At 46.0% G+C, this 17926-nt stretch overlaps 1 protein-coding gene across 6 annotated transcripts in view; it reads right to left on the bottom strand.

The window, feature by feature from the left end:
* The window catches only part of PGAP1 (post-GPI attachment to proteins inositol deacylase 1), a 1652111-nt gene that overhangs the window by 922545 nt on the left and 711640 nt on the right, over positions 1–17926 (bottom strand). For all 6 annotated transcript variants that reach the window (XM_075317804.1, XM_075317801.1, XM_075317803.1 and 3 more), the window contains 2 exons: positions 5883–5956; positions 5751–5802 (listed from right to left, as the gene is read on the bottom strand). In XM_075317804.1, the coding sequence (XP_075173919.1) occupies positions 5751–5802; positions 5883–5956 (126 nt within the window). The remainder of the gene's footprint in view (positions 1–5750; positions 5803–5882; positions 5957–17926) is intronic.

Raw genomic sequence — 17926 nt, 5'->3', positions numbered from 1 at the left:
TACGAAATACACTATAAGTCACAATAGGTGCAAGGTACTGGAAAATAAATTTAACCAATTAATCCAAGTATTCCTGTGCGCAGGTGGAATGAAAATAAAAATATATGTCACAACAGTGTGAATTAATATATACCTAGGAAGATAATTTTCACTGATATCACCACTAGAGGTCACTGTTGTAAAGGAAGAGAAAAAGGAAAAAAAAAAAGTCTGAACTAGTGCAGATATAATATATAAAATGAAAAATCACTGATATTTATTGCACAGCCCAGAAAGTCATATTATCTCAATCCAAAAAAGATTAAACAGGAAACCAGGTAAAGATAAATAGGTGTATTGCACAAACCCTAAATTATTGCACAGGAAAAACAAGGATAAAGGATACTGCCAGTTAATAAAGTAGCAATATATAGTGCTTAGTGCACCATACTGAGGAATTAGAAACCAGATTAAAATGTTACATGAAAGGCAGATGAAAAAAATCTGTCTGAAGTGTCTGAAGCCAGAAAAATCTGTCTGGCTGAAGATAATTACCCTGCTGGATGCATAACAGAAGAATCGATTACCTGACGCGTTTCGCCTGGGGGGCTTCTTCGTGAGGGCCAATGAGGAGGAATGTTCCATGCATATCTCCATTATTTATTGCAAATTATTTAATTCATTTTTAATCTTTTCAATAAAGAATATATTTTAAAAGATAAAAGAATATTTATTCCGGCTCTAAACCTAGCTCGGTTCTTCAGGTGTTCTTGATTAGGGGTTAGCCATTACCTATTTATTCTGGCCAATTTTTCTTGGTTTCTCTACAATAATAGGCCTCCTAATCTTTAGTCTATAGCCTCTGCTCGCCCCTCCCCGCAATCCTTAGACTATAGCCTTTACCTGCCCCTCCCTCACAATCCTTAATCTATAGCCTCTGCCTGCCCCTTCCCCCCCCAATCCCCAATCTATAGCCTCTGCCTGCCCCTCCCCCACAATTCCCAATCTATAGCCTCTGCCTGCTCTCCCCCACAATCTATAGCCTCTGCCTGCCCTTCCCACACAATCCTCAGTCTTTAGCCTCTGCCTGTTTCTCCCCCACAATCCTCAGCTTATAGCCTCACCTGCCCCTACCCCACAATCCTCACTTTATAGCATCGCCTGCCCCTCCCCCGACAATCTTTACTTTATTGTCTGCCCCCCCGTAATCCTCATTTTATAGTCTCGGCTGCCCCTCCCCCACAATTCTCAGTTTACAGCCTCTGTCTGCCCCTCCCCCACAATCCCCACTTTACAGCATTAGGACCACCCGCACCTTCCCTATGAATCTTCAGCTCTGGCAGCAGTTACCTGCTCCTGTGTCCGCTGCCGTCCTCCTCTTAATGATGCTCTTCCGGTGTCAGTCGTCCTGCTACTCCTGGCTCCGGTGAGTGTTTTGTTCTCCGCGGCATCTGCATCACTGGACGCCACAGCACGGAGCGGACTGGGGAGCCTCTGACCCCGGAAGGGCAGGCGCTGGTACTTCCAGGGTCAATCAGCTCCCTGTGCCCGGGACCCGCAGTTAATTTGTATTTATATATTTATTTATTTATTTATTTTGCTGCCAGAAAGTGCCATTCCCCGCAGCCCGCCGCCCCAGGCACCGGACCACGGGTGCCTAGTGGTAAATATGGCCCTGATTGTATGGACAGATGAAACAAAGATCAACCTGTACCAGAATGATGGGAAATAGAAAGTATGCAAAAGGCTTGGAACGGCTCATGATCCAAAGCACATCACAACCACTGTAAAACATGGTGGAGGCAGTGTGATGGCATGGACATGCATGGCTTATAATGGCACTGAGTCACTAGTGTTTATTGATGATGTGACTGAAGACAGAAGCAGCTGGATGAATTCTGAAGTGTACAGGGCTGTACTTTCTGCTCAGATTCAACAAAATGTAGAAAGGTTGACAGGATGGCATTTCAAAGTACAGATGGAAAATGACCAAAAATATACTGCAAAAGCAACCAAGGCCAAGTCAAGCACCAGATCTAAACCCCATCGAATATGTATTTCACATACTTAACACAAAACGTAAGGCAGAAAGAGCCCCAAACAAACAACAACTGAAGCTAGATGCAGTAAAGGCCTGGCAAAGCATCACAAAGGAGGAAAGCAAACAGTTGATGTTCATGGCCTCCAAACTTCAGGCAGTCATTGCATGTAAAGGATTCTCGATAAAGAATTAAAAATGAACATTTTACTTATGGTAAAGTAAATTTGTCCTATTTTTTTGAGCCTCTGAAATGAGAAGGCTTTGTAGAAAAATGGCTGCAATTCCTAAACATTTCACAGGATATTTTTGTTTAAAGGGAAGGTATCGTAATAAAAAAAAAAAAAAATTTCAATAACTGAAAAAATGTAAAGTAATAATGTTTTAATGCTTTGTTTAAATATTATTATTTGTTTTTAATTGAGCAAAATATAAAAAAAAAAAAATCAGAAATCCGACTGTATAAAAAGCTCACATTACAGCCTGCAGTAAGAGTGGGAGGAGTCTGCTCTCCTGTGTGTGATGTCACGCCTCCCCCCTCCTAATCTGAGTGTTTACAACAGATAACAGAGAATGACATGTAGGGACACAGTGCACAGCCATTTTGTTGATGACCACAAATGTCTAAAGTGTCACCAAGGACAGCAGCAGTATCACACATTATAGGATCAGATACACGGCTCTGCAGACAGTATCACACAGGATAGGATTAGATACACGGCTCTGCAGACAGTATCACACAGGATAGGATTAGATACACGGATCTGCAGACAGTATCACACAGGATAGGATTAGATACACGGTTCTGCAAACAGTATCACACGATAGAATTAGATACACAGCTCAGCACACTGTATCACACAGGAGAGGATTAGATACACAGCTCAGCAGACCATATCACACAGGAGAGGATTAGATACACAGCTCAGCAGACCATATCACACAGCAGAGGATTAGATACACAGCTTTGCAGACATCACACAGCATAGGATTAGATACACAGCTCAGCAGACAAAATCACACAGGATAGGATTAGATACACAGCTCAGCAGACAGTATCACACAGGATAGGATTAGATACACAGCTCAGCAGACAGTATCACACAGGAGAGGATTAGATACACAGCTTTGCAGACAGTATCACACGATAGGATTAGATACACAGCCCTGCAGACAGTATCACACAGGAGAGGATTAGATACACTGCTCAGCAAACCATATCCCACAGCAGAGGATTAGATACACAGCTTTGCAGACATCACACAGGATAGGATTAGATACACAGCTCAGCAGACAGTATCACACAGGATCGGATTAGATACACAGCTCAGCAGACAGTATCACCGGTACACACACAGGTACTCACATGCAGTGGCGCGCACACACACACATACACACACATCACCCCTGATGGGGACCTTGTGCCACACACACATACACACACATCACCCCTGATGGGGACCTTGTGCCACACACACACACATATATCACCCCTGATTGGGACCTTGTGCCACACACACACACACACACACATCACCCCTGATGGGGACCTTGTGCCACACACACACACACACACATCACCCCTGATGGGGACCTTGTGCCACACACACACACATCACCCCTGATGGGGACCTTGTGCCACACACACACACACACACCACCCCTGATGGGGACCTTGTGGCACACACACACACATCACCCCTGATGGGGACCTTGTGCCACACCCACACACACACACACATCACCCCTGATGGGGACCTTGTGCCACACCCACACACACACACACATCACCCCTGATGGGGATCTTGTGACACACACACACACACACATCACCCCTGATGGGGACCTTGTGGCACACACACACACCACCCCTGATGGGGACCTTGTGACACACACACACACACATCACCCCTGATGGGGACCTTGTGCCACACACACACACACATTACCCCTGATGGGGACCTTGTGTCACACACACACACACACACACACACACAATCACCCCTGATGGGGACCTTGTGCCACACACACACACACATCACCCCTGATGGGGACCTTGTGCCACACACACACAAACACATCACCCCTGATGGGGACCTTGTGTCACACACACACAAAACACACACACACAATCACCCCTGATGGGGACCTTGTGCCACACACACACACACACACATCACCCCTGATGGGGACCTTGTGCCACACACACACACACACACATCACCCCTGATGGGGACCTTGTGCCACACACACACAAACACATCACCCCTGATGGGGACCTTGTGCCACACACACAGAAACACATCACATCTGATGGGGACCTTGTGACACACACACACACAAACATCACCCCTGATGGGGACCTTGTGCCACACACACACACACACACACATCACCCCTGATGGGGACCTTGAGCCACACACAAACACACACACACACAGCAGCGGCGGGCAGAGCGGGGAGAGCTGCAGCGGCGGGCAGAGCTGGGGGAGCTGCGGCAGCGGGCAGAACTGGGTGAGCTGCGGCAGCGGGCAGAGCTGGGGGAGCTGCGGCAGCGGGCAGAGCTGGGGGAGCTGCGGCAGCGGGCAGAGCTGGGGAGCTGCGGCAGCGGGCAGAGAGGGGGCTTGGGAGAACGGAGGGAGGGGGGTGTCATTGGAGACGGTAACGGCAGGGGGGAGGGGCGGCGGCAGTAGCTGGGGCAGAGCAGGGGCTGGGGAGAACGGAGGGATGGGATGTCATCGGAGACGGTAACGAGGGGAGGGGAGGCGACACCTACTCACACATCCCGGCGGTTGACAGGGGTAAAGTGGAGCAAACAGCATACGCTGTGAGATCCACAATAATGGCGCTGATCTCCTCCCACTGCTGTAATCTGGACAGCCCAGGGGGCGCATCCAGGTCACAGCAGACACCCACTGTAACGTACTGCATGGGGTGGGATTCAAACTACTGTTCTCTATGCACAGGGGCTGCCATAAAGGAAGGAGTTACTGTCGTTACACACACAACAAATACAGCATGGCAGCCCCCAGTGCCTCCAGTAAAATAAGAATTAAATAAAAACTATATAAGTTGCGATTTTCATTTTGCATTAGAAATACTTGATTTAATAATCACTATTTTTAATACAAAAATAAAAAACTGTGATACCTTCCCTTTAATCACTTTAATAAAACCTAAAAGTCTACACTTCAATTGCATCTCAGTTGTTTCATTTTAACCAAAAATAATGGCATGCAAAGGCCAAATCACGAAGATTCAGTCATTGTCCAAATATTTCTGGACCTAACTGTATGTGATTTGCACAGGGGCAATACACTGAAACCCCGTGTCTGACAATTGAGATTCTGGTTTGGCTTGTATCCCAAGTCATATTGCAAGGCTCATTAAAGGGTCAATATTGACTTTTAGGATTGCTACTTCCAATAGGTGCAACCTATTTGAAGTACGTATTATTACCATTACTGACCCAAGTGCTGTACACCCCAGAGCTGTATGTCCCCCCACCCTGGTGCTGTATACTGTCCCAGAGCTGTTTGGCCCTCACTCCAGTGCTGTATACCCCCAGAGCTGTATGTCCCCCTACCACACTGCTCTTTACCTCCCAGAGCTGTATGCATATACCCCCAGAGCTGTATGTCCCTCCACCCCACTGCTCTTTACCATAGTGTTAGTTTTAACTTTAAAAAATAGATCTAATAGAAAAAAAAGATTGATTTTTGTATTTACTTGCCTTTAGATTGAGTACAGTTTCTCTCAATTAAGATGTTAAAGGCTTGATATATCTACAAGAAAATTAAATAATTAATAATGCAATGTAGTTAATTCCTCAAAATAAGTCCAATAGCTCCACAGCGTACCGTACCTTACTGAACCCTTGAAGGCTTAAAATATGAAGCAGTCCAGAAGAATTAATCATTGCCTCACTTGATGACAGTCCTAAAAAAATAATGTAAAACAAAAAAAGTTTAAATTCTATGCAGAGTATAAAATCCCCCAACGATTAAACTACCTGCAATGAAAGATACTTAGATATACAGGGTGGGCCATAAGTATGGATAACACCTTGGGTGGCTGCTGCATCAATTATCTAATAGACTTTTTTATTGTTATTATTTTTAAAACAACCTGTGTATTTTTTTAAGCTACAGGTAAGCTTCTTTCTCAGGGAAACCTGTCTTACATAGAGATGTGCATACAGACATTTGTAGGTAACAGCACATTAAAAATAAATATAGTTTTCTTAGAAGCAAGAAAAAAAAAAGTATGAAAGTCATCCTATTAGGCAACAGATTTGGATGAAAGAGAACACCCTTACATAATCTAAGGGATTAAACAGCCAGGATCAAAGTTACCTTCAATCCCTTGTGCTACAGTGGGAAATTTGCTATCAGTTAGGCTGGTTTCAAACGTCCGTGTTTCAGGTATGTGTGACATCCGTTTTTAACATGGATGTCACACATACCCATGTTATTCTATACTGTTACTCACATGTCCGTGTTTTCACACGGACCGTGTGACCCCTCATGGCCCCGCATGCACACACGCAGACATGTCCGTTTTTTCTTCGGCAGCACAGGTATCACACGGATCGCACACTGATGTGATCCGTGTGACATCCGTGTGAAATCGCTGTGACACATATCGAAGAAAACACGGGTCTTTTTAATAAAAATATTTTCTATATTCACCTGTATCCAGCGATGCGGTCTCCGGCTCTGCTGCCTCCCGCTCCTGACCGCCGCTCATTATACCCACTGTATATTCAGTGCCCTGTGTAGCTGAAAGAAGGAGCAGCGCTGGGGATTTCAGTGCTGGGGACCGCATCGCTGGGTGAGTATACAGCAGAGTGTGTGTGTGTGTGTGTGTGTGTGTGTGTTCAGTGTATACATGCATGTGCGCTGTGTGTGTATGTGCTCAAGTGTATCCATGTGTGTCTGCTATGTGTGTATATATATGCTCAGTGTATACGTGTGTGTGTGTGTGTGTGTGTGTATGTGTGTGTGTGTGTGTATATAGAGAGAACCTGGAAGCAGGGCTATCGCGGGGACAACATCGGGAACTCATCACAGTTCCCAATGAACTCTAATGAACCCATGAAGCTGTAGCGCGAATGTTGCGGGAGTGTCATCAGAGTTCATTGTGAACTCTAATGACCTCCTGGATGTCACTGTGCTTGCAGAATACTCACCTGTCCCCGCGGTGCTGTCCTCGGAGGTGCTGTACCCAGCACTGCTGCTCCGACTTCCAGGTCCTGAGTGCGGTGAATAATCAATGAATATAATGAGCGGCGATCAGGAGCGAGAGGCAGCAGAGCCGAAGAAAGCAGGTAAATATGGAAAATCTTTTTATTTCACAGACCTGTGTTTTCTCCGATACCTGTCATACGTATGGAAACACGGATGTCACACACGTGACACACGTATGACACATGTGTGACACACGTATGACACACGTATGACCATAACCATGCTTGTGATTTGTACCTTATTAAACACGGACGTCTGAAACCGGCCTTACAGCAAGGATCCTGCAGTAATAACAGGTGCACAGCTCCTGTATCATGACGGTCTCTTTTTTGAGCTCACACCATTTTTAAAGTCCATCATGTTGCAGAGCAGAAGGTTGAAATGTAAGTCTATTATCTTCAACCAACACTTTTGTAATGGGCACAATGATAGCCGGAGACTGGACCAGAGACCAAGAGAGCAATACCATTAAGAGACATTACCAAGAGAATGTCATGCTGGTCCTACTATCTGGATTATGGTGTGGGGTCGACTAAATGAATAGTCACCATACCCTTTTAATCTTCATTCCAAGTACAGTAACAGCTCAACATTATATTGTTTTGTACATGGAACCAAAGTGTCCCAGGAGCCATTTTTCAACACAATAATGCCAGGCCGCATTTTGCTTGTGCTGCTGTGAGCACTGAGCAGCCTGCATATCTGAAGCACGCTACCATATCCTGCAGCGTCTCTCATAGAGCACATGTGGGACATCATTGTTTAGCAGTTGTAAAGGGAGCTGTAAGCAGCATATCGTTATGATTTGCATGCACAAGCATAGCATAGCAGAAGATTATTGAGACAACCATTAAAGTGGTTGTCCTTGTCCACTACTTTGACAATCCCTACTCATTCCCCTTTTATGCCCCCCTAAAAATAAATAAGCCTATACTCACCTCCGATACAGCCACGGTTCCAGTGATGTCTGAAGTCCCATTCCAGGTATCTAAGTGACTTCATTATGACACATGGGCCCCGTGCCCAATCAGTGCCGCTTGCTTCACCCCGCCTTCAGATGTTTGAGCAAGAAATCAGTGTAGAGATCGCATCCTGCTCAAATATCCGAAGGCGGTGAGACAGATGCCGGGCGCTGATTGGGCGCGGGGCCCATGTGTCATAATGAAGTCACTTAGACACCTGGAATAGGACGTCAGACAGACACCTGGAATGGGACGTCAGACATCGCTGGAACTGAGGCTGTATCGAAGAGGAGTATAAGGTTTTTTTTTTTTTACTTATTTTTAAAATGTCTCTCCAGGAAGGAGACAAACTCTAGCGCCACCTATTGGAAGTAGCAATCCTAAAAGTCAAAAGTGGCCTTTTAACAAGCCTTTTCATATGACTAAGGGCGGCTTTGCACATTGCGACATCGCAAGCTGATGCTGCGATGTCGCACGCGATAGTCCCCGCCCCCGTCGCAGGTACGATATCGTGTGATAGCTGGCGTAGCGAACATTATCGCTATGCCAGCTTCACATGCAGACAAATACCCAACCTGTTGGTCAAGTAATAAACATTACCTTTCTGACCAGCAGGCATCAGTGGTTCAGAAAAAACATGTCAATGCTCCTAGATACCACAATTCACCGGAACAATTATACATGTAGATAAATGGATAAATGGAACGATCTCACCACTGCAGGTGCACTCAATTTCCACAATCATCCAGCGGACAGTTCCTAATCCTTATAGGCGTCTCCACAGTTCCTTTCAAACTAGACCTGGGATCCCTCTAGATTATAGGTTACTGTCCTTCCCAAAATCTCCTTCTCCCGACGCGTTTCATATGTCTCATAATTATCAGGGGAGCTTGAATGCGGAGATGTAGGTTCCTGATGTGAAACCTTACAAGGGTTTGCTATAAGTAAAACAAAGATTGTAGGGAATAAACGGAGGATGCACACATAATTGAACCCCTCTTGCGACAAACTTTCCCAATAAAGGTATAAAAGAGCGGTCGACTTACCAAATGGTGACAGCATACATCATCCAGGCTGCACACCACTGCTCTACATTCACCGTGTTTAAATAGTCACCGCTCCTATGCCAGCGTGTGACCTCACATCCGCACATGCGCTCCCGGTCTCCATATTAAACCGTGGAACGCAGCAATGGAACACAAGGTCCCTCCGGAAGTGACGATCACTCTCCTGGCGCCTTAGTGACGTTCCCTTACCTGAACGTCTAAGCCGAACGCACATGCGTCCACAGCGCCCGCCTCCATTATGCAAGCAGAGCTGAGACGTCACGATGGAGCGCTAATGCGTCCTCAAAGCCCGCCCCATTCAAAGAATAGCAACAACGCCCAGCCAGCACTCCCCTGCGCATGCGTGATGTCCATTATACAAATGAATGCTGCTATCCCTGTACCATAAACCGCCCTATTAATATGCAGAAAATAGAAAAATGGGGGCGAAATTGCTACCAGATGATATATGCTAGTTCATTAAAACCCAGGGCTTATCAATAAAGCTAGATCTCAATAGAAAGTCCCAATCTCAGGGAGTACACAGAACGATGTGGATGGGAAGGGAAGGGGAGGGGGAAGTGGGGAGGGAAATTAACGGGACCCTTGAGGACACAAACTATAAACAACAATCCACTCGGAGAACTGTTAAAAATACATTACCAGAGGAAAAAAGGCTACGACCAGGAAGGAACCCAGAGGCTGACAACGAGACCCCTAATAAGACTGGAAAGAAAGGCAAGAAAGAACAGTCAATCTACCAACTCCACCACCAACTATTCTGTCTCAAAAACGACTTTCCCTACCTGGCCGCGGAGGTTGGCACCCTAAAAATGCGGTGTATGGCGCCCCCGCTCGAGCGATGGGCTATCCCTCCTAACTACCACTAATCCTACACCTATAGAAACGGTGCATAGGAAAGGGTCTCATTCAGGCCAAGGGGGTAAACCGTCTTTAACCTAAATATCCATCTTGATTCTTTTTGAAGGATTTTTTTATCCTAGTCACCCCCTCGTTTAAGTGGGGGAACAGTATCAATTCCCTGAAAGGTCACATGACCCCCGGTCCCTCCATGGCCGGTATTAACATGGTTGGCCAGTGGAGTGTCGTTTCTCAGTCTTATGTCCCTCAAATGCTCTCCTATCCTCCTTCTGAATTCCCTCCTGGTCTTGCCTATATATTCCTGCCCACAGGAACAAGTGGCTTTATATATAACCCCCTTTGTTCTGCAGTTGACAAAACACTGAATATCAAATTCTTTACCAGTGTTATTACTCAGGAACTTTTTCCCTACCTTAATAACACTGCACGCCAGGCAGCCACTACACCGAAAGCATCCTTTCAGGTTGCTTTTCAACCAATCGCATCCCGCACTACTACCTTCAACAAAGTGGCTGTGCACCAATCTATCATGTAGTGATCTGGCTTTCTTGAACGTGATTTGGGGTTTATCAGGAATAAGTTTACCAATGTCAGAGTCCATTTTCAAAATGGACCAATGCCTCTCCAGTATTTCGCTCATGGCTTTCGAACCGTTATTAAAGGTTGTGACAAAACGTATTATTTCATCTGCATTCCTCTTTTTAAGAGGGGGGAATAAGGCCAGGTAGGGAAAGTCGTTTTTGAGACAGAATAGTTGGTGGTGGAGTTGGTAGATTGACTGTTCTTTCTTGCCTTTCTTTCCAGTCTTATTAGGGGTCTCGTTGTCAGCCTCTGGGTTCCTTCCTGGTCGTAGCCTTTTTTCCTCTGGTAATGTATTTTTAACAGTTCTCCGAGTGGATTGTTGTTTATAGTTTGTGTCCTCAAGGGTCCCGTTAATTTCCCTCCCCACTTCCCCCTCCCCTTCCTTTCCCATCCACATCGTTCTGTGTACTCCCTGAGATTGGGACTTTCTATTGAGATCTAGCTTTATTGATAAGCCCTGGGTTTTAATGAACTAGCACATATCATCTGGTAGCAATTTCGCCCCCATTTTTCTATTTTCTGCATATTAATAGGGCGGTTTATGGTACAGGGATAGCAGCGTTCATTTGTATAATGGACATCACGCATGCGCAGTGGAGTGCTGGCTGGGCGTTGTTGCTATTCTTTGAATGGGGCGGGCTTTGAGGACGCATTAGCGCTCCATCGTGACGTCTCAGCTCTGCTTGCATAATGGAGGCGGGCGCTGTGGACGCATGTGCGTTCGGCTTAGACGTTCAGGTAAGGGAACGTCACTAAGGCGCCAGGAGAGTGATCGTCACTTCCGGAGAGACCTTGCGTTCCATTGCTGCGTTCCACGGTTTAATATGGAGACCGGGAGCGCATGTGCGGATGTGAGGTCACACGCTGGCATAGGAGCGGTGACTATTTAAACACGGTGAATGTAGAGCAGTGGTGTGCAGCCTGGATGATGTATGCTGTCACCATTTGGTAAGTCAACCGCTCTTTTATACCTTTATTGGGAAAGTTTGTAGCAAGAGGGGTTCAATTATGTGTGCATCCTCCGTTTATTCCCTACAATCTTTGTTTTACTTATAGCAAACCCTTGTAAGGTTTCACACAGGAACCTACATCTCCGCATTCAAGCTCCCCTGATGATTATGGGACATATGAAACGCGTCGGGAGAAGGAGATTTTGGGAAGGACAGTAACCTATAATCTAGAGGGATCCCAGGTCTAGTTTGAAAGGAACTGTGGAGACGCCTATAAGGATTAGGAACTGTCCGCTGGATGATTGTGGAAATTGAGTGCACCTGCAGTGGTGAGATCGTTCCATTTATCCATTTATCTACATGTATAATTGTTCCGGTGAATTGTGGTATCTAGGAGCATTGACATGTTTTTTCTGAACCACTGATGCCTGCTGGTCAGAAAGGTAATGTTTATTACTTGACAAACAGGTTGGGTATTTGTCTGCTTTGGTCCCCTATTTAAGGACTGCTGCATATTTGTATGGACAACACATTAGTGGGGTTAGTCAATTTTGTTCCCTGGTGTGTTGTCAGCGAATGGATCTGCACTTAATCTGTGGCTTGGTGGTCAGTTTTATATACATATTCTGTGGCGGAGTGCTTTGATCCCTCTGAAAGAAGTGGGCATCATAGCACGGCATACTCTGTGACAGATACTGTTTTTATAGAGGTATGATGAATCCTCTTTTTAAAGAGACTCATTAAAGGTTATTTTTTAAGTGTATTTTTTGCTGTATACAGACTTATTGATCTATTAATACCATACCAGTAGCTATATTGACAGCTTCACATGCACTCACCTGCCCTGCGACCGTCGCTCTGGCCGGCGACCCGCCTCCTTATTAAGGGGGTGGGTCGTGCGGCGTCACTGCGACGTAACACGGCAGGTGGCCAATCGGAGCGGAGGGGCGGAGATGAGTGGGATGTTAACATCCCGCCCACCTCCTTCCTTCCGCATATTCTACGGAAGCCGCGGTGACGCCGGTAGGAGATGTTCCTCGCTCCTGCGGCTTCACACACAGCGATGTGTGCTGCCGCAGGAGCGAGGAACAACATCGGACCGTCGCGTCAGCGTAATTATGGATTACGCTGACGCTGCACCGATGATACGATTATGACGCTTTTGCGCTCGTTAATCGTATCATCGAGCCTTTACACACTACGATGTTGCATGCGATGCCGGAAGTACGTCATTTTCAATTTGACCCCACCGACATCGCACCTGCGATGTCGTAGTGTGCAAAGCCCGCCTAAGGATTTATACCAGATCAGAACCCCAATTTGCAGACACTGTGCTTTGGGGTGATTGCCCCTCGTCAGTGCAAAGTATGGGATCTGATCTGGCTTATGAGAAGCTATAGTGGGGACCACGGAGAAGACTATTCTCCTTGCGGAGACCTGACAAACCAGTCTGGCTGCCAGTGAGGGGTCTTATAGCTGCAAAGCCCCTCTGGGAAATCTTCAAATTGTCTCTCCAGGAAGGAGACAAACTCTAGAGCCACCTATTGGAAGCAGCGATCCTAAAATTCAAAAGTGGCCTTTTAACAAGCCTTGTCATACGACTTAGGATTTATACCAGATTAGAACCCCAATTTGCAGACACAGTGTTTCGGGGTGATTGCCCCTCGTCAGTGCAAAGTATGGGATCTGATCTGACTTATAAGAAGCTATAGTGGGGACCACAGAGAAGACTATTCTCCTTGCAGAGACCTGACAAACCACTGGCTGTCAGTGAGGGCTCTTATACCTTATTTTTACTGAAATGAACAAGGAGAATGAGTGGGGGTTGTCCAATTTGTGAACATCCTCTTTAATAGTAGGCAAGGCATGTAAGTACGTGTATTTCTGCACATGGCACACATACTAAATACAGAATATATCAAAATATTTTGAGCAACCCAAACAATAAAAAACCAAGAGACTTTAGGATCAGAATATGGAAACATGGTAGTATAGCCAATGACAAAGATGAACATTCCTATAAAGAACAAAATAAACATTTTGTCCTAGTCCAATTTCCTGACATTTTAAAGAGAAGCATAATTTAACAGACTGAAGTGATGGACGATTTGCCAAATGCAACTAGGCATAAGAAGGGGTGATCTGGATACCACTTATCAAATGCAACATCGAATGGATTTACAAAATGAAATTTGTCAGTCCTTTGGGACTTAAAGGGATTGTTTAGTCCAAAATGACAAGTCTACAGTCATTGTATGTGACTGCAGACTCGTGAATACTAATGTAGCAGGCACTGGGCACGGTGAAGATTCTCCAGTGTCAGTCAGGAACAGTGGTCATGTGACTGGAAGTATGCACCACAGTGCATGTGATGTGAGGATTCACAAGTATGCAGTCATAAAGTGACTGCAGACTTGTTATTTTAGACTGGACACCTTTAATCCCTGCCCAAACATGGACATACTGGGCACGTTCTGCTGGTCAGGCACTTCCCGACCTTGGATGTACCCAGTATGTCCTGGCAATCGTGGGGACACAGAAACTGTGCTCATGAGATCAGCGCTGGGGACTTGGCTTATACGACAGCTGAACCCCGGCTCTCACAGATAGGGACAGTCCCGCGTCATCCCTGGCTGTTTCACCCCATAAATGCAGCGATCGATATTGATCACATCATGTAGGGGTTTAGGAGAGAGATCGTGCTGCCTCTGTCCTCCAATCGTGCCCCCGTAATGTGATCACAAGGGCCCAACCATTGTCATGACGACCTTCGGGTCACCAAGCTATGGAAAGCCTCTGGGACCATGCCAGGAGTATGATCCCAGAATCTTCTGTAAGTACTGCACTGAGAGTATAATTATTGCAATGCTAGTACATTGCAATACATTGTACCTGCAATCAGTACAGTAAAAGGTAATGTCTCGTATAAGGACTTAAGGCTACTTTACACACTGCGATATCGGTCCCGATATCGCTAGCGTGGGTACCCGCCCCCATCTGTTGCGCGACACGGGCAAATCGCTGCCCGTGCCGCACAACATCGCCCACAGCCGTCACACATACTTACCTGTCCGGCGATGTCGCTGTGACCGGCGAACCGCCTCCTTTCTAAGGGGGCGGTCCGTGCGGCGTCACAGCGACGTCACTGAAACGTCACTGAACCGCCGCCCAATAGCAGCGGAGGGGTGGAGATGAGCGGGACGTAACATCCCGCCCACCTCCTTCCTTCCGCATAGCGGCCGGGAGGCAGGTAAGGGGAGCTTCCTCGTTCCTGCGGCGTCACACGCAGCGATGTGTGCTGCCGCAGGAATGAGGAACAACCTCGTTACTGCTGCAGTAACGAGATTTGAGAATGGACCCCCGTGTCGCCGATTAGCGATTTTGCACGTTTTTGCAACGATGCAAAATCGCTTATCGATGTCACACGCAACGGCATCGCTAATGCGGCCGGATGTGCGTCACGAATTCCGTGACCCCAACGACTCCGCATTAGCGATGTCGTAGCGTGTAAAGCCAGCTTAAGTTAAAAAAAAAAAATTTGGATACATATTTAAAAAAAAACAACAGAAAATAAAGAACAAAAAATGAAATTATTATTCTAATAAAAATATATATTTATGTAAAAAAAAGAATAAAAAAATAAAAAAGGTACACATTTGATATCACTGTGTAGGTAACACAATTGAATTTATAAAACTATCGCACTAGTTCACCCCTTCAGTGAACACTTTTCATTACACAACTGACAGAAAATATAGAATAAAACGATAGCCATATGTACAAAAAAAATGGCATCGCTGAAAATGTCATCTTGTCTCACAAAAAATAGCCCCCCCCCCCCCCCCCCCCCCCCCCCCCCCCCCACCCCCCAGCTCAATCAGCAAAAAATAAAAAAGCTATTGTTGCAAGTACGACCCTCAGTATGTGAAGGCTTATACTTTACATGAGTTCTTCTGGAATCCCAGGGAAATCTTACACAGGGCGACCATTATTCTTCTGTACAGTAAAGGGAGGGCAGGATCTTCAGGCACAGTTATCACACAATTCAAATGTGAAGGTAACTATTGGGATTTTATTCAACTTCTTTCCAAAACATGACATTACTTCTCTTCATACGATACCTCATCAACAACTCTATACAAAGCGTTTCTCCACACAGGTCAGTCCTCTTCAAAGTGTGTCTAGAACTGTGCAGTCTGTACTTGCCTCATACAATGGAGGTGTGGTAGGAAGAAAATAGTCCGTGCTGTCCCTCTACTCCTCTCTTCAGATAATACAGAATCTTGTCTATCCTGAGCCTCCTTATTTATATCGACTGTTTCTCAAGAAAAACATTGATCTAACCCGCTGGTCTGTTGCCTCAAATTTCTCTCACAGATGCTTTTTTCCTGGTTGTCATGGACACCACTCCCTCTTCCCAGCATTCTCTGGAGCTCCACAACTACTTCCTGTCTCCTTTTCACATTATTAATCCCGCTAGTTGCTAGATGATTCTATATCACAATACAGCTTCTATGGGTCACACTATAGCTCTCAGAATACAGCAATGCAAAAAAACCACTCTTCCATCCTAATTTAATGTCGTCCCGACATTCGTATTCTTTCTCGATGGTCTAGCCCATCCTAGGAGTTATTGTCCCTTATCTGTGTATATGGAAAAAGGTGCTAAAAATCATATAACATTGTATGTTCAATATTAACCACAATCTGATCCTAACTAACTCTTGCTTGTAGATCTCCTGCAAAACATAAAACAACTTAGCAATCAACATCTCTTCAGCTGGAGCTTTCAGGACATCTTCAACCAGCTAAGGCTAACTAGTCTCACCTATGGTTATCATTCTTTGTGATTACAAAGTCTTTTAATTTAAGTTCAGGCAAGGAGTCTATTCACTCAGGTAAAATCTCGGGTAAAGTACATCACTGAGATACCACTCAGGTAGGCTTGCCTGATCCATAGGCAGTGATACCTGTTTCAACTCAACAGTCCTTGGTACTCTGCTCGGTTCACCTAGTGTATCATAGGTCAGCATCATTGGTCTTCTAACTTCTCGAGTTGAAGTCCTCCTGCAAGGTTGCTCCGCTGATACCGATTCTTCCTCTGAATTCAATTCCAGCACTTTGTCCGATGCGCTTTGATTTATATCTGTAGATTCTGAATCTTCTGTTGGATCATCAAGTTCTGTATGTTCCAATGATGCAAGTAGTGTTTGATCATCACATTGGAAATTGACCTCCGTTGAGTTTCTTGGTACAAATTCTGGAGCTTCCCGACTAAAGGGGGCATTAAACGCTACGACATCGCTAATGCGAACTCGTTGGGGTCACGGAATTGGTGACGCACATCCGGCCGCATTAGCGATGCCGTTGCATGTGACACCTAGGAGCGATTTTGCATCGTTGCAAAAACGTGCAAAATCGCTCATCGGTGACATGGGGGTCCATTCTCAAAAATCGTTACTGCAGCAGTAACAAGGTTGTTCCTCGTTCCTGCGACAGCACACATCGCTCCATGTGACACCGCAGAAATGAGGAACCTCTCCTTACCTGCCTCCCGGCCGCTATGCGGAAGGAAGGAGGGCGGGCGGGATGTTACGTCCCGCTCATCTCCGCCCCTCCGCTTCTATTGGGTGGCGGTTCAGTGATGCAGCTGTGACGTCGCTGTGACACTGAACGGACCGCCCCTTTAGAAAGGAGGTGGTTCTCCGGTCACAGCGACGTCGCCGGGCAGGTAAGTAGTGTGACGGGTCTGGGCGATGTTGTGCGGCACGGGCAGCGATTTGCCTGTGTCACACAACAGATGGGGGCGGGTACCCACGCTAGCGATATCGGAAAGCGGCCTTTAGTTTACTTTCAAGTACAAAAGTCTGATCTTCATCTGAACTTTCAAGGTCACTGTCCACCTCAGAATCTTCAATGTGTGGTATTCTCTTTGCTGTTTTTGATCGGCGTTGATTCACTTCTGGAATGTCTTGTTGCGGTGGGAGGTAATCGCAGGGTAGTAGCAAGTTATGATGCACTATTCTAGTTTTGTTGTCTCCCGCTTCCTGTCTGATCTCATAAACTGGGCTGGTGTCTGACATCCTCTTGCTGATTACATATGCCTTGTCTTCCCAGTACGAACGAAGCTTTCCTGGACCTCCTTTCTCACGTATGTTTCTGACTAGCACCCGACTTCCAGGTATCAATTCCGCTCCGTGACATTTCCGATCATAGTATTCTTTGCTCTTGTTTTGCT

This window comes from Anomaloglossus baeobatrachus, chromosome 7 (genome assembly GCF_048569485.1).
Source record: "Anomaloglossus baeobatrachus isolate aAnoBae1 chromosome 7, aAnoBae1.hap1, whole genome shotgun sequence".
In the NCBI taxonomy this organism is placed as follows: domain Eukaryota; kingdom Metazoa; phylum Chordata; class Amphibia; order Anura; family Aromobatidae; genus Anomaloglossus; species Anomaloglossus baeobatrachus.
This window is presented reverse-complemented; position numbering and strand designations above follow the sequence as displayed.